Source organism: Hyla sarda, chromosome 5 (assembly GCF_029499605.1).
Source record: "Hyla sarda isolate aHylSar1 chromosome 5, aHylSar1.hap1, whole genome shotgun sequence".
NCBI classification, from domain to species: domain Eukaryota; kingdom Metazoa; phylum Chordata; class Amphibia; order Anura; family Hylidae; genus Hyla; species Hyla sarda.
The window spans coordinates 359,163,363-359,186,378 of record NC_079193.1 but is presented as its reverse complement, the minus strand read 5'-3'; the positions used below and the strand labels follow the sequence as shown (position 1 = coordinate 359,186,378).

The 23,016-nt window shown below is 44.5% G+C and overlaps 1 protein-coding gene and 1 non-coding gene across 6 annotated transcripts in view; one reads left to right on the top strand and one right to left on the bottom strand.

Moving 5' to 3' along the window:
• Positions 1–23,016, top strand: part of LOC130274414 (uncharacterized) — a 245,551-nt gene that overhangs the window by 173,204 nt on the left and 49,331 nt on the right. For all 5 annotated transcript variants that reach the window (XM_056522734.1, XM_056522733.1, XM_056522735.1 and 2 more), the window contains exons 16-18: positions 2,474–2,672; positions 3,923–4,124; positions 15,364–15,500. In XM_056522734.1, coding sequence (XP_056378709.1) covers positions 2,474–2,672; positions 3,923–4,124; positions 15,364–15,500 — 538 coding nt within the window. The remainder of the gene's footprint in view (positions 1–2,473; positions 2,673–3,922; positions 4,125–15,363; positions 15,501–23,016) is intronic.
• Positions 6,914–7,099, bottom strand: LOC130274659 (U2 spliceosomal RNA). The gene has a single exon (XR_008844424.1). It is a non-coding gene; the product is annotated as a U2 spliceosomal RNA (small nuclear RNA).

Sequence of the window (23,016 nt, the reverse complement as noted above, 5' to 3'; positions counted from 1 at the left end):
ATTGCATCTTTTAATCATATTTTTTGTACGTATGGCAGCATTATGTCGTTTTCCATAGAGTCAGGTCTAGTTACTTTATCCTGGAATTGTCTCTTTAGCAAAAAAGATAATCATGGCAAACCACATGTACACTAACAAGCTATGAAAAGCGCTGCGTGCCAAGGCGCTCTTATAAGCAGAGGACAGAGGAGTCAATCTGGGTATTGGTTTTCAAATCTTAAAGGGGTTCTCCACCATAAGGCGATTTTAGTACGTACCTGGCAGGCAGTAATGGACATGCTTAGGAAGGATCCGTGCTTGTCTTGGGGCTAAATGGCGATGTTGTGAGATTACCATAACGATGAGGCTATCTTTTTGTGAACTGGCTATTTCCTGTTGGAGTTCGTTCCCTCAAACTACAAGTCCCATGATTCCTTGTTTGTAAGGTCACTTTTCTCCCTCCCATACATCAGCCACCCCACCCGTTGAAACTCACCTGTGCTCCCTTAAAGGGGTATTCCAGGGAAAAAAAAATTTTTATATCAACTGGCTCCAGAAAGTTAAACAGATTTGTAAATTACTTCTATTAAAATTTTTTAATCCTTTCAATAATTATCAGCTGCTGAAGTTGAGTTGTTGTTTTTCTGTCTGGCAACAGTGCTCTCTGCTGACATCTCTGTTTGTCTCGGGAACTGCACAGAGTAGAAGAGGTTTGTTATGGGGATTTGCTTCTAAACTAGGCAGTTCCCAAGACACGTGTCATCAGAGAGCACTTAGACAGAAAAGAACAACTCAACTTCAGCAGCTCATAAGTACTGAAAGGATTAAGATGTTTTAAGAGAAGTAATTTACAAATCTGTTTAACTTTATGGAGCCAGTTGATATATAATGTTTATTTTTCCTGGATAACCCCTTTAAATGCAATAGACCAGTGTTTTCTAACCAGGGTGCCTCCAGCTGTTTCAAATTCTTGCTGAATGATCTCCCTCCCACCCAGCCATTGCTCCACCATATGAACACCTGACTAGTGATGTAATGTCTCGGGCCACATTGCAACCTAGGAAAACTTGAGATGACACTCATTTTGTTTGCCTTTAAAGGGATACTCCACTGGAAAACATTTTTTTTAAATCAACTGGTGCCAGAAAGTTAAACAGATTTGTTAATTACTTCTTTTAAAAAAATCCTAATCCTTCCATTATTTATCAGCTGCTGTATGATCCACAGGAAGTTCTTTTCTTTTTGAATTTCCTTTCTGTCTGACCACAGTGCTCTCTGGTGACACATCTGTCCATGTCAGGAAGTGTCCAGAGCAGGATAGGTTTGCTATGGGGATTTGCTTCTACTCTGGACAATTCCTAAAATGGACAAAGGTATCAGCAGAGAGCACTGTGGTCAGACTGAAGGGAAATTCAAAAAGAAAAGAATTTCATGTGGAGCATATAACAGCTGATAAGTACTGGAAGGATTAAGATTTTTAAATAGAAGTAATTTACAAATCTGTTTAACTTTCTGGCACTAGTTGATTTAAAAAATTTTTTTTTCCAGTGGAATACCCCTTTAAAAAATTAACATTGTGGCAAAAATCACAGAAGAATTACGAGACCACCATGAAATACAGGTAAAGATACTATATTATGAAATACACCAACTTTACAGCCCCTTTAGCATAGTCAAATAAAAAAATAAAAATCCCAGAATACCCCTTTAAGAAACAAATAATTATAATAAAAAAATAAAATAGTAATAATAATACAAATATTTATAAATCAATAAATAGTTCATGGTCCTGCTTAGTCCTGCCTTGTATTACTCACACAGCTGAAGGCCTTGTTATAATAAAAATATAATAGGGCCCATGCTCACTAGAGAATATCCGGACACAGAAACTCCAGGTACACACTGTGGCTCCACTTGAATCAGATGGCACTGGCACCGTCTCCATTCATGGCAATGAGCTCCCAACCCCTTCACCCACCTCCTCTCAGCATGGGACCAGTGATGTAAAGGAGGAATTGGTATTACTGCTCACTAGATTTATGACTCATTAGAAAAGGCAGCGGGAAGATGTTCTCATTCACAGTTGTTTCTGTCAGAACAGGCTTCACTGCTGCCTTATCTAATGAGTCATAAACCTAATAAATAGTAATACCAGCTCGTCCTATCACATCACTGATCTTGTCCCATGTTGACAGGAGGAGAGGGGAAAAGGCGGGATCATTCAAAACCTGTGATGTGACATGACAGTTTACAAGAGAGACAGCACAACTGATATGGAAGAGCTCTACACTATGGCTAATACCATTATATTAGCAAGTTGCCAAAGGCTGTCCAGGCATGCTGGGAGTTGTAGTTTTGCAACAGCTGGTGGCATTCTGGTTTGGAAACTAAACAATGGAGGTTATATCTATATCTATCCAATGTGTTACTACACTGCGATTCCAAACTTATTGTAAAAACTTGTTACCACTGGATATTTGTTCTTCTTTTGCAGGTCTAGTATCCAACATGGCCACTGTACCTCAGATGCTGTTCACCGTATTCCGCATCACGCTGGTTGATGACTATAACTTTGGAGACATGTACGCTGTTGATCCTGTCATGGCCTATATACTGTGTGGAACATTCTTAGGAGTCTCCTCCATCCTCTGTATAAACTTGCTCATAGCGCTGCTTGCTGATACATTTCAAAGGTATAATGCTTTAAGTGTACATGTCACGGTGTCACAAATTGCTCCAGGTCTACTAACTGGTGCTTATCCTGTTCATGTTCTTAAAGGGGTTATAAAACATAATGTGACTTTAGTAATTAAGTGTCATACTGTAATGGACATGCTTACCAAGGATTTGTGCTTGTGTTGGTGGTAAATAGCCATGTCCTGTGTTCCCCATCATGCTGCTGGCTTGTTTTTGGGAAATGGCTACTTCCTGTTTCAGTGGCCTACCTCAGACTGCAATCCCCAGGATCCTTTGTTTGTGGTGGGAGTTGACTTATTTTCCTCCCACACATCGGTCACCCCACCTATTGCAGCACAGCCACGCTCCCTTTTGATCACATGACTTGCCCGACATTACCTGACACACAAGCTGTGGATCTGTGTGATGATGAATGCACGCACATGTGCATCGATAACATCAGGGGCTGGATTCACACACAACAGACGAAGCAGCCAAGCCCCCTTTCAGCACCTGACTTGTGATGTATTGTCTCTGGCCGCACAGCAAGCTGGGAAAGGTCTGAGACAACACTCATTTCATAGGCCACGAAAAATTAACTTCCTGGGAAAAGAAAGACAATGAAATTCGATGCCAGCCACCAATAACAGGTAAGTATATTAGCACTTAAACTGACTTTTCTGCCTCTTTCTTACATTCAAATTTCATTCTTTTATGGATAATTCCCTTGTTTATGTTGCTCACACTACATGCAATTCACTTAGGAGAAGGGGACATTCCCCTGTCTGCCATCACATCTCATGTGGGAACTTCCTCCCTCAATTCTCAGAGCTGAGAACTGGCTGTTCTGTGCACTGAGGCTCTGTGACACGCCCCCGGCTCACACTGCAGGCTGATTGACAAGCTTGTCCCGCCCACACTTAATGTATTTTGTCTTGGTACAGAGACACACAGACAAAAGCTGCAGGGACAAGACAATGTTCTTGACAGTGAAGGGACCCCTAGTGGTAAAAAGTGTGGAGCATATTTTCTTCTAAAAAATATAGACATTTTTTAAGGAATATATATTACAAATATACATATAATGTTATTATCTACATTACATAAAAGTTTTTTTTGCAAATGACAGTGCCCATTTATTTTACTTTAGCTAATCCCCTCTGCTTGTGTTATATTCTCAGCAGAATCCATATATAATAATATAAAATGTAATAGAATAAAATAATAAATAATAAAATATAATAATTTGGTTTTATCATCTTCATAGGGTCTACGATAATGCAACAGCAAATGCAGCCATGCAACAGGCAACCATGCTGCTACAGATAGAAGAAAACCTCAGCAAAAAGAATAAAGCCAAGTTCGAGTACTACATGCACACCAGCTGTGCCCCCCTGTCTATCTTCTATGACGATGACCTCACCATCGAACAAGATGATGACCTGAAAAAAGTCACCATCCAAATTAAGGTACCGTATTTTTCGCCATGTAAGACGCTCCGGCATATAAGACGCACCCAATTTTAAAGGGTGAAAATGTAGAAAAAAATAGATTCTGAACCTTCAACCTGCGGACCTCCAGATGTTGCAAAACTACAACATCCAGCAAGCCAGGAGTTGTAGTTTTGCAACATCTGGAGGTCCGCATGTTGAAAACCACTGGTATAGGAGGTAATATTCACATGTCCCCGCCGCTCCGGACCCGTCAGCGCTGCCCTGGATGTCGCCCTCCATCGCTGGCGCTGTGTCCCCGGGGTGTCCCCGTCGCTCCGGAACGTCTCTGCTGCCAGGTATCTTCACTCTTCGTTGCCGCCATCACGCCGCTACGCACGCTGCTCCTATTGGATGACGAGACGGCGTGCGCGACGACGTTATGATGACGAAGGAGAGCACCGGCCATGCAGGGGATCCCGGCACGGAGCAGACACCAAGGAGGCAGGTAAGGTCCCTCCCGGTGTCCTGTAAGTGGTTCGGGACGCCGCGGTCCCGAACAGCCCGACTGAGCCCGACTAGTCTCACTTTCGCTTCAGACGCGGCGGTCAGCTTTAATCGCCGCGTCTGAAAGGTTAATACAGGGCATCACCGCGATCGGTGATGTCCTGTATTAGCCGCGGGTCCCGGCCGCAGGGACCGCCGCGATTGGACAGGTTTTAATGTGTATTTGCCGTATAAGATGCACCAACTTTCCTCCCCCCAGTTTTAGGGAAGAAAAAGTGCGTCTTATACGGCGAAAAATACGGTAAGTTTCTGCATCCAGCAAGTGCCATGGTGGTGCCGTGTATGTACTTGTTCTTTTCTCACATAACATTGTCGTTGGTCTCAGCTTCAGTTAACAAATATTTGCTGGAGATGTCTTCCTTTTAATCCCCTTTACATCACCTATCTGGGAAGAACAATATTACTTCAACCCTGTTTAAAGTGGTACTCTGGAGGAAAACATTTTTTTTCAAATCAACTGGTGCCAGAAAGTTAAACAGATTTGTAAATGACTTCTATTAAAAAATCTTAATCCTTCAGTACTTATCAGCTGCTGTATGCTCCACATGAAGTTGTATTTCTTTCTGGAGTTCTTTTCAGTCTGACCACAGTGCTCTCTGCTGATACCTCTGTCCATGTCAGGAACTGTCCAGAGCAGGAGAGGTTTGCTGTGTCATTACAAAGTACAGTTGGTCACGCAAAAATCAAGCCCTTATATGGGACTGTAGATGGAAATATTAAAAAGTTATGGATTTTTGAACTCGAGGAGGAAAAAGCGAAAACGCAAAAATGGAATTGGCCTGGTCCTTAAGGTGAAAATGGTCCATAGTGCTCTCTGCTGACATCTCTGTCCATTTTAGAAACTGTCCAGAGCAGCATATGTTTTCTATGGGGATTTTCTCCTACTCTGGACAGTTCTTAAAATGGACAGAGATGTCAGCAGAGAGCACTGTGGTCATGATGTCAGCAGAGAGCTCTGTGTTCCAAAAAGAAAACCATTTCCTCTGAAGTATTCAGCAGCTAATAAATACTGGAAGGATTAAGATTAAGATTTTTAATAGAAGTAATTTACAAATCTGTTTAACTTTCTGGCACCAGTTGATTTAAAAAAAAAAAAAAAAAAAAAGTTTTCCACGGGAGTACCCCTTTAATTAAGCACATTGAGTAAACATCCACAGTGCAGGAAGAAAACAAAAAAATATATATCTTAACAGGAATCTGTTATCTCCTGAATAGGGTTTATTAACCAGGGTGCCTTCAGCTCTTGCAAAACTACAACTCCCAGCATGCCCGGACAGCGTTTGGCTGTCCGGGCATGCTGGGAGTTGTAGTTTTGCAACAGCTGGAGGCACCCTGGTTGGGAAACACTGATCTACAGTATCAGTGCCACACAGGATGAGTAACATGAGCGAGACCAATGTTTTCATTTAGCACCAGGGAGATGGGGCGTATGGGAAGATGAAAGCATTTGACACGCAGAGAAAAAAAAAGAGATCTGGGAAACAACATGTTGAAATCTCGGCTGATGGTGAACGTTGTGGAGATTATTCAAATTGCACTTCAAAGAGACTTTAATTAACTTCTGATCACGAGCCAAACCACAGCTGACACAGTGTGACAAAGCTGCCTTATAATGTCCTTAGGCCTCATTCACACAGCATTCTGTCCTCGGTCTATCGCTAAGCCCTTCTCCAACAGGAGAGAGGCCCCACAACAAACCTACCCTTCACCTCCGGGCCAAAAGGCACCTGCAAGGATCCAGGTTCGATGCCCTTTTTTCGCCAAAGCTACTAAGGGGCCCAAAAATGCTCCTGGCTTCAACCTAGGCGTTAGCCAAGGTATCAGGTGAGGAGCCATATACTAGTGGCATCTTGACCAAAGCCAAGATGCCCAGGGGGTTGCAGGAGGTGAGGAACCTAATGGCCACACACACACCTCCCCTAGACCGCCAGGAGGGACACCCAGAAGGGCTACCGCATCCTGACAATCCTGTGTACAAATAAAGACACAAACTTGGCACAGTGACAAACAAAAAAATTATAAATAAGTGGACGAGTGCAGATATACTGCCCGGTCATCTGGCCGGATCTATAAAAATTGCCCTGATCCTAGCCAGAAGGCCGGGATACCGAGGGTAAGTGCCAAAGGTGAAGAGTATGGTGCAGTGCGTTCACTCAGTGAGTCAACACCCAGTGAGTTTTGGCACCTCAGGTTCACCACTCCCCGAGGCACAGAAGTACCTCGGCTCTACACCCCTCTACCTCATGGCGAGACCCGGAGGAAGCAGGTCACATCGGGGCAGCCGTCAAGCTGATTCCTCAGAACCAGCCCCGGAATGCCCCGTTACACCTGCCTCCTACCATGCAGCACCCATCCCCACCAGCTCAATACCGGCGCCTCGGGTCACTGGCGTAAACTGATAAGAACAGATACTACACTTGATCTTAGCCAAAAGGCCGAGAAGCGACCTGATCAAACCACAAAATTCTTACCAAAAGACTTCCCTTTCTTAATTCACTGCCCCCCATGCTCCCTCTTACATAGACTCTATCTAGCTCATAGCCCCCTCTCTCACATATTCTGCCACTCATAGCTTTCCATCTTTCACCTAGACTGCTGCTCATGCCCCCCATAGATTGTAGCTCATGGCCCCTTCAATCACACAAACAGACCTTTATGCCTGCTCTTACATAGACTGCCGCTCATGGGTACCTCTCTCACATAGACTGCTGCTTATGCCCCTCTCCATAGATTGCAGCTCATGACCCCCACAATCAGAAGGACTGATGTTCATGCCTTTTACCTAGATTTTTACTCATTGCCCCCTTTTTCACACACACAGCCTGCTGCTCATGGGCCCCTCTCTCACAAAGATTGTTGCTAATGTCCCCACATGAATTGCTGCTCATGGCCCTCTCAGTAACACAGACTTCTGTTCATGGGCCCCTCTCTCACAAATAATTTTACTCATGCACCCCTCTCTCATACAGACTGCTGCCCGTCTTCCCCCTCTCACACAGACTACTGCTCTTGAGCCCTTCTTTCTCATGTAGACTGATGCTCATGGCTTCTTCTTTTTTTTTATATATTTTGCTACCTCTTTCCCACATAGATTGTTGCTCATGAACCCTCTCTCCCAAACACATAGACTGCTGCTCATGCTCCCCCTCCCTCACACAGACTGCTGCACATTGCTTCCTCTCTTACATATAGACTGCTTATTGCCCCCTCTCCTCCACATAGACTGCCATTTATGATCCCCTGTCTCTTACAAAGACTGCTGCTCATTACTTCTCACATAAAATGCTGCTTATTGCCACCTGTCTCATATAGACTACTGCTTGAAGCCTCTTTCTCAGCTCAGAATGCTGCTCAGCCCCCCCCATACAGACTGCTGCTAAGCCCGCCTCCAGACTGCTGCTCAGCCCCCATACAGACTGCTGCTCAGCCCCCATACAGACTGCTGCTCAGCCCCCATACAGACTGCTGCTCAGCCCCCCAGACTGATGCACAGCCCCCCCATACAGACTGCTTCTCAGCCCCCCCCCAGACTGCTGCTCAGCCCTCCCCATACAGACTGCTGCTCAGCCCCCCTCCTGACTTGTCTCTATGTTGACTTCAACCCTTCCTCACAAACGCCTCATGACGCTCTCATTTCCTCCTCCTCCTGCTTGTTAGAGCTCAATAAACTTTGGTGACATCACCAAAAAGGTCCTTAAGCTTCTATCTGATGATTTGCTCTCCTTAGTTTTGCAATTCCAACTTATGGAAAAAGTAAGTGCTGATTTTACAATGCAAAATATCGTCCCACATCTTCTAGATTCCGTGCACTACAATCAGATACAACCATCTGCCTTATCCCACCAATATTTACAGCTTTAGCATTTCAGGAGCAGGCGAGATGATCTGCTGCCAGATATCCAAGGCAGAACGCTGAGCAGTGATTCCAATGTTTTCCTAATTAACACTCAATGAAGCAATTAACCGAGCGCAGATCAGAGCTGGGAAGTCCTGTGTAAGGGAGTGATGACTCAGTCCATGTCAGCCACCTCCGCCGCTGATCCTGGAGAAAGAACGTCTATAGCCAAAGCTTGCAAACATTTTATAACCTGTTCCATTGTGTTGTTTTCATTTCTTTAGTACTTGTCCTCATTTACTTATCCTCATTTACTTATCCTCATTTACTTATCCTCATTTACTTATCCTCATTTGCAAGATGACTCTGTGCCTCATGTTACTTCATTGAGGGTCTTTTTTATGTTTAGTAGTGGTTAGAACAAGATGAATCCTCCGGAGGTCTTAGACTGGGAATCTAGAGTGTCGCCTTCCAATTAAAGGGGTACTCTGCCCCTAGACATCTGATTCCCCTATCTAAGTTGTAGTTTTGCAACATCTGGAGGTCCACAGGTTGGAGACCACTGCTCTAGGGCCATGTTTTCTAACCAGCGTGCTTCCAGCTGTTGCAAAATTACAACACCCAGCATGTCCGGACAGCCTTCGGCTGTCCGGGCATGCTGGGAGTTGTAGTTTTGCAACAGCTGGAGGCACACTGGTTAGAAAACACTGCTCTAGGGTTCTGTGGTGAACTAGGCGTGGTTCACATACCCAGAAATATTCCTGCAAAACAATCATATAAAGCCATTCTTATAGGTTGAAACTAGAGATGAGCGAACTTACAGTAAATTCGATTCATCACGAACTTCTCGGCTCGGCAGTTGATGACGTATCCTGCATAAATTAGTTCAGCTTTCCGGTGCTCCGGTGGGCTGGAAAAGCTGGATACAGTCCTAGGAAAGAGTCTCCTAGGACTGTATCCACCTTTTCCAGCCCACGGGAGCACCTGAAAGCTGAACTAATTTATGCAGGATAAGTCATCAACCGCCGAGCCGAGAAGTTCGTGACGAATCAAATTTACTGTAAGTTCGCTCATCTCTAGTTGAAACGTATCTGGAAGTTACATCCTATGAACACAATTAATTTCTTTTATGAGCTAATTGCGATTCACCCCTCAGTCTTCTCCATCTTATCTACAAATCTTGAGGTTTTCGCAATTCGTTTTCTTGTTCACAAGTCGCCAAATTAATTTCTGATGTAAAGATTATAATAAGGCTCTGCAGAGAGAAGGCTTCATATGCTGTCACTTAGGCCACTGTCATATTAGTCAGGATTTTGCATTAGTATTAGGCTGAATTCCCACCGCATCAGCATTGAGTGGGTTACGGATTTGTGGAAAACGGTCCCAATATATATGTTATACACATCAATAGATCCCCATTACATGACTGAGGCCAAAAGATGGTCATTTAGGCCTCAATGTGCTGCAGCGAGCATGTCCAGGCTTCCCTTAAAGGGGTACTCCAGTGGGGAAAAAAATTCAAATCAAAATTCAAAAGTTCAAATCAAAATTCAAATAACTTCTATAAAAAAAAAACTTAAAGGGATATTCCATGAAAAAAAAAACTTTTTTTCATATCAACTGGCTCCATAAAGTTAAACAGCTTTGTAAATTACTTCTCTTAAAAAAAATCTTAATCCTACCAGTACTTATCAGCTGATGAAGTTGAGTTGTTCGTTTCTGTCTGACAACCGTGCTCTCCGCTGACACTGTCTGTTTCAGGAACTGTCCAGAGTAGAAGCAAATCCCCATAGCAAACCTCTCCTGCTCTGGACAGTTCCTGAGACAGACAGAGGTGTCAGCAGAGAGCGCTGTGGTCAGACTGAAAAGAACAACTCAACTTCAGCAGTTGATAAGTACTGGTAGGATTAAAAACATTTATAGAAGTAATTTAAAATCTGTTTAACTTTCTGGAGCCAGTTGATAGGAAAAAAAATTATTTTCATGGAATACCCCTTTACTCCTTCTAGTACTTATCAGCTGCTGTATACTACAGAGGAAGTTGAGTAGAGTTGTTCTTGTCAGTCTGACCACAGTGCTCTCTGCTGACACCTCTGTCCATGTCAGGAACTGTCCAGAGCAGGAGAGGTTTGCTTTGGGGATTTGCTCCTACTCTGGACAGTTCCTGACATGGACAGAGGTGGCAGCAGAGAGCACTGTGGTCAGACTGACAAGAACTTCCTCTGGAGCATACAGCAGCTGATAAATTCCGGAAGGATTAAGATTTTTATATAGAAGTAGTTGTCTTGTCTGTATAATATTCTGGTACTAGTTGATTTGAAAACATTTGTTTTTCACTGGAGTACCCCTTTTAGGCTTCATGGCTGGTGGTCAGTGAGGAGACTGATCATAGGAATGTCTTAATAGACTTACAAACTATGGGGGACATTTTTGGGATATTTTTTTTAATTGAATGTATTTTTGGATACAAAACATTTTTGCAGTAGGATTTTTAAAAACGATATTTAACAGTTTGTCTTCTGCTGCTTGCAAAATAAAAAAAAAGGCTGTACACCAGTGCTTACTAACCAGGGTGCCTCCAGCTGTTGCAAAGCTACAACTCCCAGCATGCCCGGACAGCCGAAGGCTGTCCGGGCATGCTGGGGGTTGTAGTTTTGCAACAGCTGGAGGCACCCTGGTTAGAAAATGATGCTCTACCAAAATTGAATCAAATTTTGTAGCATGAGCAGAGCATGGGAAAGTCCCCATAGCAAACCACTCCTGCTCTGGACAGTTCCTGATATGGACAGAGGTGTCAGCAGAGAGCACTGTGGTCAGACTGGAAAGAACTACACAACTTCCTCTGGAGCATACAGCAGCTGATTCTTAAATAGAAGTAATTTACAAATCTGTAGAACTTTCTGGCACCAGTTGATTTGAAAACATTTGTTTCCCCCCAGAGTACCCCTTTAACCTATCATATGCCCTCAATCTATTTGTATTGATCAGGGGACGTTGTATAGTGATACTCATTACTATTGACTAGATATCATTTTTTTTAGCTACTTGTACTTTGGTAGTGGCGTCATTTTTACCTCCTGGGTCACGTTGAATACTGTAGGACGCACAGTGCATGATAATCTAGGCCCTGGCTGAGCTATGTGAAAACTATTCCAGCAGCATGCATCTATATCATATCCTTGTCTTGGAGGAAACTATACATCACAGCAGGTGTTGAGATCACCAGCGGACTTCTAAACTAATGTGCAACCGGATAGTGACTCTTTATGGATGAAAATTAATACATGCTACCACTTTTAGTCCTTTGGCGGCAGAATTTCCAAGTGTATTTCAGCAGAAACATTCTGCTAGAAAATTCCTTTGCAGCAGACTCCCATTGATTTTACACAGTGAAATTTCTGCAGTGGAAACATCTTTCGCTGAAATTCCGATTCCGGCCTGTCAGTTCTTTCTGGAGGATCGACACAAAAATGCACTACCATCTATGGAGACGGAATACTTTTCAGGGGTCCTAGCGCCGGCACGATCTGCCAGCACCTGCTGTCTGTGGAATGTCCGTGCCAGAATTTTTCCGAGTGGACATTCTGCCATGTGAACATAGCCTAAGTGGTTTGTGCAATTGAAAGGGCAAACTATAGCTGTCCTTTTTTTCTGCCAGTAGCCCTGATAAACTATGGCCAAATAAGTGATGGGTCATGGTGAAACATGTTGGAACTAGTATGATTTATCTCTCGTCAAAATTGGATGCTCTTTCTCTTTTCAAGTTTTATGTAAATCAAGTTTAAAGAGTAGCTCCCACCATCCTCTTTTTTTCTCTCTGTCCCTGCCTATTGCCCATCTATCCCTAACCCCCTCACTGCCTTTTTTTTTTTTTTTTTATATTAAAAATGCCTTTTGTCTGCCTGGTAGTGTGCTCACTACCAGGCAGACTTCCCCAGCAGGCACAACGTCACTGATGCCTGCTGGGACCGACACTTCCGCCCTTAGTTGAGCTTTACAGTGTACCTCCAGCTGTTTCACCACTACAACTCCCAGCTTGCCCTGACTATCTATTGGCTGTCAGGGAATGCTGGGAGTTGTAGTGGGGAAACAACTGGAGGCATACTGTATAGATGAAAACAGTATCTGTGTTCGCCGTGCATATCCCGCTCTCCCGATCCCCGCCGTGCACATCCCGCTCCCCGATCCCCGCCGTGCACATCCCGCTCCCCCGATCCCCGCCGTGCACATCCCGCTCCCCCGAGCCCCGCCGCGCACATCCTGCTCCCCCAAGCCCCGCCGTGCAACACCCCCCTCCTCCGCCCACCCGCCCGCAAAAGAATAAAGTGCAAAAGTCCTAGCGCAGCAGCTGCGCATTTAATTTTGCCTCTCACCAGGAGCCGGGGCCGGCGTGCGAGGCCAGGGAGCCTGCGCGCATCCTCTTCATTCAATGCGCTCGCTCCCGCCTGTCTGATTGACAGACAGGGAGCGAGTGCAGCCTGACTGAATTCGGACTGATGCTGGCCGGGCGTGACGTCACGCCAGGCAGCAGCCAGCCACTAGGAGGGAGACCCATAGTGGCCGATTTGTAAATGTAAATGAAACTATTTTAATGGGAAAAAAAAATAATGAATAAATATTAGAGATATGTTGTAGTACATAAGTACTACAACATATAAAAAAAAAAGTTTGGTGACAGTGCCTATTAAAGAGTACCTGTGACCTTTGATAAGGTGATGGCGAGACTATACAGTCAGGTGGTGTGAATGTTGTACTTTGAGGGGCATGTATTCCTAATACACACTGTATAATTCCCCCCCCCCCCCCCATTACTGATACTTACACTCTTTTTAATTAAGTCACTTATTCCTTCCCATTGTTAAGATTAAAGGGGTACTCCGCTGCTCAGCGTTTGGAACAAACTGTTCCGAACGCTGGACCCGGTGCCAGGAGCTCGTGAAATCATAGCCCCGCCCCCCTTGTGATGTCACGCCCTGCCCCCTCAATGCAAGTCTATGGGAGGGGGCGTGATGGCTGTCATGTGTGAAAACATGAGGGGGTGGGGCTATGATGTCATGAGCTCTCGGCTCCAGTGTTTGGAAAAGTTTGTTCCAAACGCTGAGCAGCGGAGTACCCCTTTAAGTTCATGCCCATCTGACAATGCCCTGAACATAGTGGAATGAGGCCCGTACTGATACACTGGGATGCAAAGAAAACCACATTGCTTAGTCATGGTCCGCCTTCTCAAGCCCTGCATTTGAAATAACGCAGTGCATCTGCATCTTACTTTTAGGCACATATTTCCGTCCATTTGAAGCATCCATCGATGGATTAGATTTGATAGAAAGAATAGTAGAACATTCGGTGCTATCACTCTTGCCTTAAATGGGCACTGTCATAAAAATACTTTTGACATGTTGTAGAGACCTGCGGGCTTAGTGCATTTTTGGCTCTGTGTAACGTGGCCTGGACGGACTCATAATGTAAGTCTAAGGGGAGAGAAGCACACAGCCATGTGCCTCTCCCTGCTAGTTTTCATTATCAGTTGGTGTCTGAATACTCTGACCAATTAAAAACTTTTGACATGTCTCTAGGACATGTCAAAAAGTTCTCCCATAGACAGGTATATAGACGACCAAAACTGAAAGGCCCCATTATGAGTCAATAAGGCTGTGATGACTCCAGTGCTGCTGTCATGGTGTTACGGCTGAGGTGTAGTGGATCCACTGTACCTGTGTGGATGATGATGTATGCCATATCAGGGAGCGGAGTCAAAAATGCAGCTGGTTTTCACCAGAGCCCTCCACAAAGCACGATGGACTTGCTGCGGCAGGCGGCACCCAGGTTGCTACCCATGATACGACTCGTCTACACAGGCAACCGAGGTGAAACATGGTACTGGAAGGATAAGGCAACATGTAGTCAAGACAGGCAGGAGGTCGGGGCAGGCAGCACAGTAGTAAGGTCAGGTCACGTAGCAAGAGGTCAGAGAGCAGGCAGCACAGGAGCAAGGTCAGGATACGTAGCAATAGGGTCAGATACACGGCAAGGCAAGACACAAACTGAACACATTCTCTTAGGCTGATAAGGCACAAACATCCAGCAAGGGTCAAAAGTAAGTGCTTGTACTTATAGGGTCATGGGACAGCAAGAACCAATTAATTCCATACTGTCCCTTTAAATTTCACAGAGACGGCTAGGGCACGAGTGCGCCGGCAAGCAGGAAGCACACAGGGACAAAGAGGAAGGTGAGGAGTTGAGGGCTGAATGTGATCGCATCGTGTGATGCGTATCACAGAAGGGGCAGTACGAGCAGTGGAGGAGGAGTGTGTCCGTGGCCAGCTTGTCTGACCGCGGCGCGACTCCTAACACATGGTTTCCATTTTAACAGTAAACAATGATGGTGGTGTGAACAGAGCCTAATCTGAACTTCAATTTGTTTCTGAAGCAGCATGAACTACATTGTCACAGTAACAGTACGCAGAGTGTTTAGACAATGCTGTGTCCTTTGATGCCATTAAGCGGCAGCTCAGTCGCGATGGCTCCCCCATGTGCGAGTCCAATTCTGTCACATTCTAAGGTCTGACAAATTCATTGGATCCATTTAGGGCAAACGCTTCCAGTGAGCCTTCATAATGACATCACTTTATTTCTATTAGGAAATTATTCTGGGAATATCTGTGTTGTCCCCAGAATGGATGCTCCGTCTTCCGCCCCTCAGGCGTTTATAGTCTTAATACCATGAAATATTCTTCTTCATCATGTCTCTGTGATGCTCTGGTGGGAATGTCCTATTGAAAAATGTATGAATCTTCTTTCCGCCAAGCTAATGTATTCAGAATTTTCTCAAGTGCCCGGCCACAGCAACAACAACCTACTTTATGTTTTCTCCTACAGGAAGAATTAGGGGAACTGATGCAGATGGTAAAAGAAGAGCAGCTAAAGAACGAGTTGTCGGGCATGCAGAAAAAGAGGAGTAGCCATGGAAACGGGAAATCCAGCTCCAAACTGCATCAGACCCATAGCCCGCAGAGGTACGTCACTTTCTACCACGTCTGAGATGATGAACATGGCTTTGGGGATGAATTTCTCCACAGCATGAAGTTTTAATGCAAAGAAAATGACTTGTTTCCTGTGGGGTGAGGCACCGAATAATTGTAAGATACAAAGCAGAAGACTCCTAATCTTTAAATATATAATTCAACCATCTGAATCCGTAACAATGATTCAGTTTAAAGTGCAGCGCGGTTGTTTAATAGGGAGATGCTGAATGGCTAAAGAGGATACATAGTGTGCAGTTGTACATGGAAATAAAGCATGAAAGTCCCACTGGTATTGTGGTGGCCCAGTACAGGAGTTGAACCCCTGTACCATTGCTGTCCTGTCAGGCAAACTCTATTCAGTGACTCCTGGGCCCCCCCCTTTTGTCTGTATTCCCTAAGTAATTAATAGGGTACTCCACTGGAAAACTAGTAGGAGTAAATCACCGTAGCAAATCTATCATGCTCCGGACAGTTCCTAAAATGGACTGTCTACCTCAGTAAAGCTGCTGTTGTTCCGTAACTTGGCATTGGAGTCATTATTTGCCCCCATGCCTAGCTCAGGATCCAGCAGTATACCTACCGGTGGTGAAGAGGTTAAACTACGCCCTTGTGTCACAAACACAAGGGGTTAATGCTGGTATCTATCTCATATCTATCTATCTCATATCTATCTATCTATCTCATATCTATCTATCTCATATCTATCTAGCTATCTATCTTGTATCTATCTATCTATCTCATATCTATCTATCTCATATCTATTTATCTATCTATCTACAGTGCATAATGAAAGTATTCGACCCCCTTGAACTTTTTGACCTTTTGCCACATTTCAGGCTTCAAAAATAAAGATATAAAACTGTTAATTTTTGTGAAGAATCAACAACAAGTGGGACACAATTATGAAGTGGAACGAAATTTATTGGATATTTCAAACTTTGTTACCAAATAAAAAACTGAAAAATTTGGAGTGCAAAATTATTCAGCCCCTTTACTTTCAGTGCAGCAAACTCTCTCCAGAAGTTCAGTGAGGATCTCTGAATGATCCAATGTTGACCTAAATGACTAATGATGATAAATAGAATCCACCTGTGTGTAATCAAGTCTCCGTATAAATGCACCTGCACTGTGATACTCAGAGGTCCGTTTAAAGCGCAGAGAGCATCACGAAGAACAAGGTACACACCAGGCAGGTCCGAGATCCTGTTGTGAAGTTTAAAGCCGGATTTGGATACAAAAAGATTTCCCAAGCTTAAAACATCCCAAGGAGCACTGTGCAAGTGATAATATTGAAATGGAAGGAGTATCAGACCACTGCAAATCTACGAAGACTTGGCCGTTCCTCTAAACTTTCAGCTCATACAAGGAGAAGACTGATCAGAGATGCAGCCAAGAGGCCCATGATCACTCTGGATGAACTGCAGAGATCTACAGCTGAGGTGGGAGACTCTGTCCATAGGACAACAATCAGTCGTATACTGCTCAAATCTGGCCTTAATGGAACAGTGGCAAGAAGAAAGCCATTTCTTAAAGATATCTATAAAAAGTGTTGTTTAACCCCTTCCCGCTATTGGACGTATGCATACGTCCAGGCGAATTACACGTTCACGCAAATGGACGTATGCATACGTCCAAGCGATCTCCTGCTCTGCTGCGGGCAGCGCAGGAGATCGCGGGTGGGACTCAGCTGTCAATCACAGCCGGAGTCCCACCGCAGCTGCTGGGGCCGCGATCGCGCCGGTCCCGGCAGCATTAACCCCATAGATGCCGTGATCAGTCTGATCACGGCATCTATGGTGTTTGCAGGGGGAGCGCTCTCCCCCTGCCCATCAATTGCGGCGCCGCGATAAAATAAGGGGGATCGGGGGTGTCCAAGACACCCTCGATCCCCCTTGAAGAGATAGGAGTGAGGTGGCAGGGTTGCCACCCCTCCTATCCCTGCTATTGATCGGCGGAGCGGCCGACCAATAGCAGACTGGGGGCGGGGGGGTTAAAGTTCGGTTCCCCGCGCTATGCCCGCCCATCGGTGTCCGGGCACAGCGGGGGGAACCGTGTAGTAGCGGCGGCGGCGGCGATCACTTACCCGGCGGCGGCGGTGGCGGCGGCGGCTGTGATCACGGCGGCGGTGGAGGTGAGTATGGCGCCGCGTGTCCATAGTCTGTTGCCTAGCAACATCTGCAGGGCGACAGTTTAGAGAGTGGTCTCTAAACTGTCGCCCTCCAGATGTTGCAAAACTACAACTCCCACCATGCCTTGACAGCTGTTTGCTGTGTTGGCATGCTGGGAGTTGTAGTTTTGCAAGATTTAGAGGGGTTCAGGCTAGAGATCACTGACAGTGGTCTCTAAACTGTAGCCCTCCAGATATTACAAAACTACAACTCCCAGCATGCCCAGACAGCAGTTTGCTGTCTTAGCATGCTGAGATTTGTAGTTTTGCAACATCTGGAGGGCCACAGTTTAGAGACCACTGTCAGTGATCTCCAGCCTGAACCCCTCTAAATCTTGCAAAACTACAACTCCCAGCATTCAGGAACAGCAAATGGCTGTCTCGGCATGCTGGGAGTTGTACTTGCGTGCATCCAGCTGTTGCATAACTACATCTCCCAGCATTCCCTTTGGCAATCAGTACATGCTGAGAGTTGTAGTTCTGCAACAGCTGGAGGCACACTGGTTGGGAAATACCGAGTTAGGTAATAGGTTCTATTACCTAACTCAGTATTTTCCAACCAGTGTGCCTCCAGCTGTTGCAAAACTACAACTACCAGCATGCACGTTCTGTCAGTGCATGCTGGGAGTTGTAGTTCCCCCCCCCCCTCCCATGTGAATGTACAGGTTACATTCACACTGGTGGCGGATTACAGTGAGTTCCCTGCTTCAGGTTTGAGCTGCAGCAGCCGCAGCTCAAACTCCTAGCGGGAGACTCAGTGTAATCCGCCGTCAGTGTGAATGTAACCTAAAAACACTACACTAACATAAAATAAAGAGTAAAACACTACATATACACACGTACACTGCCCCCCCCCCACCCCTTCCCCCCCAATAAAAATGAAAAACGTATCCTACAGCAGTGTTTCCAAAACGGAGCCTCCAGCTGTTGCAAAACAAAAACTCCCAGCATTTCCGGACAGCCATTGACTGTCCAAGCATGCTGGGAGTTTAGCAACAGCTGGAGGCACCCTGTTTGAGAATCACTGGTGTAAAATACCCCTATGTCCACCCCTATGCAAATCCCTAATTTAGGCCTCAAATGCACATGGCGCTCTCTCACTTTGGAGCCCTGGCGTATTTCAAGGCAACAGTTTAGGGCCACATATGGGATATCGCCGTACTCGGGAGAAATTGCCTAACAAATTTTGGGGGGCTTTTTCTCCTTTTACCCCTTATGAAAAGGTAAAGTTGGGGTCTACACCAGCATGTTAGTGTAAAAAAAAAAACATTTTTGTACACTAACATACTGGTGTTGCCCCATACTTGAAAATTTCACAAGCGGTAAAAGAAAAAAAGCCTCCAAAATTTGTAACACAATTTCTCCTGAGGACGGAGATACCCCATATGTGGGCGCAAAGTGTTCTGGGGACGCACAACAAGGCTCAGAAGGGAGAGTGCACCATGTAAATTTGAGGTCTAAATTGGTGATTTGCACAGGGGTGGCTGATTTTACAGCGGTTCTGACATAAGTGCAAAACAATAAATACCCACATATGACCCCATTTTGGAAACTACACCCCTCACGGAATGTAATAAGGGGTACAGTGAGCATTTACGCCCCACAGGTGTCTGACAGATCTTTGAAACGGGTCTGTGAAAATGAAAAATAAAATTTTTAATTTACACAGCCCACTGTTCCAAAGATCCGTCAAATGCCAGTGGGGTGTAAATTCTCCCTGCACCCCTTATTACCTTCCGTGAGGGGTGTAGTTTTAAAAAAGGGGTCACATGTGGGGGGTCCACTGTTCTGGCACCACGGGGGGCTTTGGAAATGCACATGGCCAAATTCTCTCTCCAAAAGCTCAATGATGCTCCTTCTCTTCTGAGCATTGTAGTTCGCCCCCAGTGCACTTCACGTCCACTTATTGGGTATTTCCATACTCAGAAGAGATGGGGTTACAAATTTTGGGGGGTATTTTCTGCTATTATCCCTTGTAAAAATGTAAAATTTGGGGGAAAACAAGCATTTTAGTGTAAAAAAAAATATTTATTTTTTTACATATGCAAAAGTCGTGAAACACCTGTGGGGTATTAAGGTTCACTTTACCCCTTGTTACGTTCCCCAAGGGGTCTAGTTTCCAAAATGGTATGCCATGTGTTTTTTTTTTCTGTCCTGGCACCATAGGTGCTTCCTAAATGCGGCATGCCCCCAGAGCAAAATTTGCTTCCAAAAAGCCAAATGTGACTCCTTCTCTTCTGAGACCTGTAGTGCGCCAGCAGAGCACTTTTCATCCCCATATTGGGTGTCTTCTGAATCGGGAGAAATTGGGCTTCAAATGTTGGGGGGTATTTTCTGCTATTACCTTTTTTAAAAATGTAAAATTTTTGCTAAACCAAGCATTTTTGGTAAAAAAAAAATTATTTTTTTTACATATGCAAAAGTCGTGAAACACCTGTGGGGTATTAAGGTTCACTTTATCCCTTGTTACGTTCCTCAAGGAGTCTAGTTTCCAAAATGGTATGCCATGTCATTTTTTTTTGCTGTCCTGGCACCATAGGGGCTTCCTAAATGCGACATGCCCCCCGAGCAAAATTTGCTCTCAAAAAGCCAAATATGACTCCTTCTCTTCTGAGCATTGTAGTTCGCCCGTAATGCACTTCAGGTCAACTTATGGGGTACCTCCATACTCAGAAGAGATGGGGTTACAAATTTTGGGGGTATTTTCTGCTATTAACCCTTGCAAAAATGTGAAATTTGGGGGGAAACACACATTTTAGTGAAAAATTATTATTATTTTTTTTACATATGCAAAAGTCATGAAACACCTGTGGGGTATTAAGGCTCACTTAATTCCTTTTTACGTTCCTCAAGGGGTCTAGTTTCCAAAATGGTATGCCATGTTTTTTTTATTTGCTGTTTTGGCACCATAGGGGCTTCCTAAATGCAACATGCCCCCAAAAAACCATTTCAGAAAAACGTACTCTCCAAAATCCCCTTGTCGCTCCTTCGCTTCTGAGCCCTCTACTGCGCCCGCCGAACAATTTACATAGACATATGAGGTATGTGCTTACTCGAGAGAAATTGGGCTACAAATTCAAGTATAAATTTTATCCTTTTACCCCTTGTAAAAATTCAAAAATTGGGTCTACAAGAACATGCAAGTGTAAAAAATGAAGATTTTGAATTTTCTCCTTCACTTTGCTGCTTTTCCTGTGAAACACCTAAAGGATTAAAACACTTACTGAATGTCATTTTGAATACTTTGGGGGGTGCAGTTTTTGTAATGGGGTCATTTATGGGGTATTTCTAATATGAAGACCCTTCAAATCCACTTCAAACCTGAACTGGTCCATGAAAAATAGCGAGTTTGAAAATTTTGTGAAAAATTGTAAAATTGCTGCTGAACTTTGAAGCCCTCTGGTGTCTTCCAAAAGTAAAAACTCATAAATTTTATGATGAAAATATAAAGTAGACATATTGTATATGTGAATCCCCAAAAAATAATATTTGGAATATCCATTTTCCTTACAAACAGAGAGCTTCAAAGTTAGAAAAATACAAAATTTTCAATTTTTTCATCAAATTTGGGGATTTTTCACCAAGAAAGGATGCAAGTTACCACAAAAATTTACCACTATGTTAAAGTAGAATATGTCACGAAAAAACAATCTCGGAATCAGATTGATAAGTAAAAGCATTCCAGAGTTATTAATGTTTAAAGTGACAGTGGTCAGATGTGCAAAAAAGGGCTGCGTCCTAGAGGTGAAAATGGGCTGTGTCCTTAAGGGGTTAAAGTTTGCCACAAGCCACTTGGGAGACACCAAACATGTGGAAGAAGGTGCTCTGGTCAGATGAAACCAAAATCGAACTTTTTGGCAACAATGCAAAACGTTATGTATGGCGTAAAAGCAACACAGCTCATCCCCCTGAACACACCATCCCCACTGTCAAACATGGTGGTGGCAGCATCATGGATTGGGCTTTTCTTCAGCAGGGACAGGGAAGATGGTTAAAATTGATGGGAAGATGGATGGAGCCAAATACAGGACCATTCTGGAAGAAAACCTGATGGAGTCTGCAAAAGACCTGAGACTGGGACAGAGATTTGTCTTCCAACAAGACAATGATCCAAAACATAAAGCAAAATCTACAATGGAATGGTTCACAAATAAACATATCCAGGTGTTAGAATGGCCAAGTCAAAGTCCAGACCTGAATCCAATGGAGAATCTGTGGAAAGAACTGAAAACTGCTGTTCACAAATGCTCTCATCCAACCTCACTGAGCTCCAGCTGTTCACAAACGCTCTCCATCCAACCTCACTGAGCTCCAGCTGTTCACAAACGCTCTCCATCCAACCTCACTGAGCTCCAGCTGTTCACAAATGCTCTCCATCCAACCTCACTGAGCTCCAGCTGTTCACAAACGCTCTCCATCCAACCTCACTGAGCTCCAGCTGTTCACAAATGTTCTCCATCCAACCTCACTGAGCTCCAGCTGTTCACAAACGCTCTCCATCCAACCTCACTGAGTTCCAGCTGTTCACAAACGCTCTCCATCCAACCTCACTGAGTTCCAGCTGTTCACAAACGCTCTCCATCCAACCTCACTGAGCTCCAGCTGTTCACAAACGCTCTCCATCCAACCTCACTGAGCTCCAGCTGTTTACAAACGCTCTCCATCCAACCTCACTGAGCTCCAGCTGTTCACAAACGCTCTCCATCCAACCTCACTGAGCTCCAGCTGTTTACAAACGCTCTCCATCCAACCTCACTGAGCTCCAGCTGTTCACAAACGCTCTCCATCCAACCTCACTGAGCTCCAGCTGTTCACAAACGCTCTCCATCCAACCTCACTGAGCTCCAGCTGTTTACAAACGCTCTCCATCACACCTCACTGAGCTCCAGCTGTTTTGCAAGGAGGAATGGGCAAAAATGTCAGTCTCTCGATGTGCAAAACTGTTAGAGACATACCCCAAGCGACTTACAGCTGTAATCGCAGCAAAAGGTGCGCTACAAAGTATCAACTTAAGGGGACTGAATCATTTTGCACGCCCAATTTTTCAGTTTTTTATTTGTTAAAAAAAGTTTGAAATATCCAATAAATTTCGTTCCACTTCATGATTGTGTCCCACTTGTTGTTGATTCTTCACAAAAAATTTAAATGTTATATCTTTATGCTTGAAGCCTGAAATGTGGCAAAAGGTCGAAAAGTTCAAGGGGACCGAATACTTTCACTATGCACTGTATCTATCTCTCTATCGCATATCTATCTATCTTGTAGATATTGTATCTTAAAGGGGTACTCCGGCACTAAGACATCTTATCCCCTATCCAAAGGATATTGGATAAGATGCCT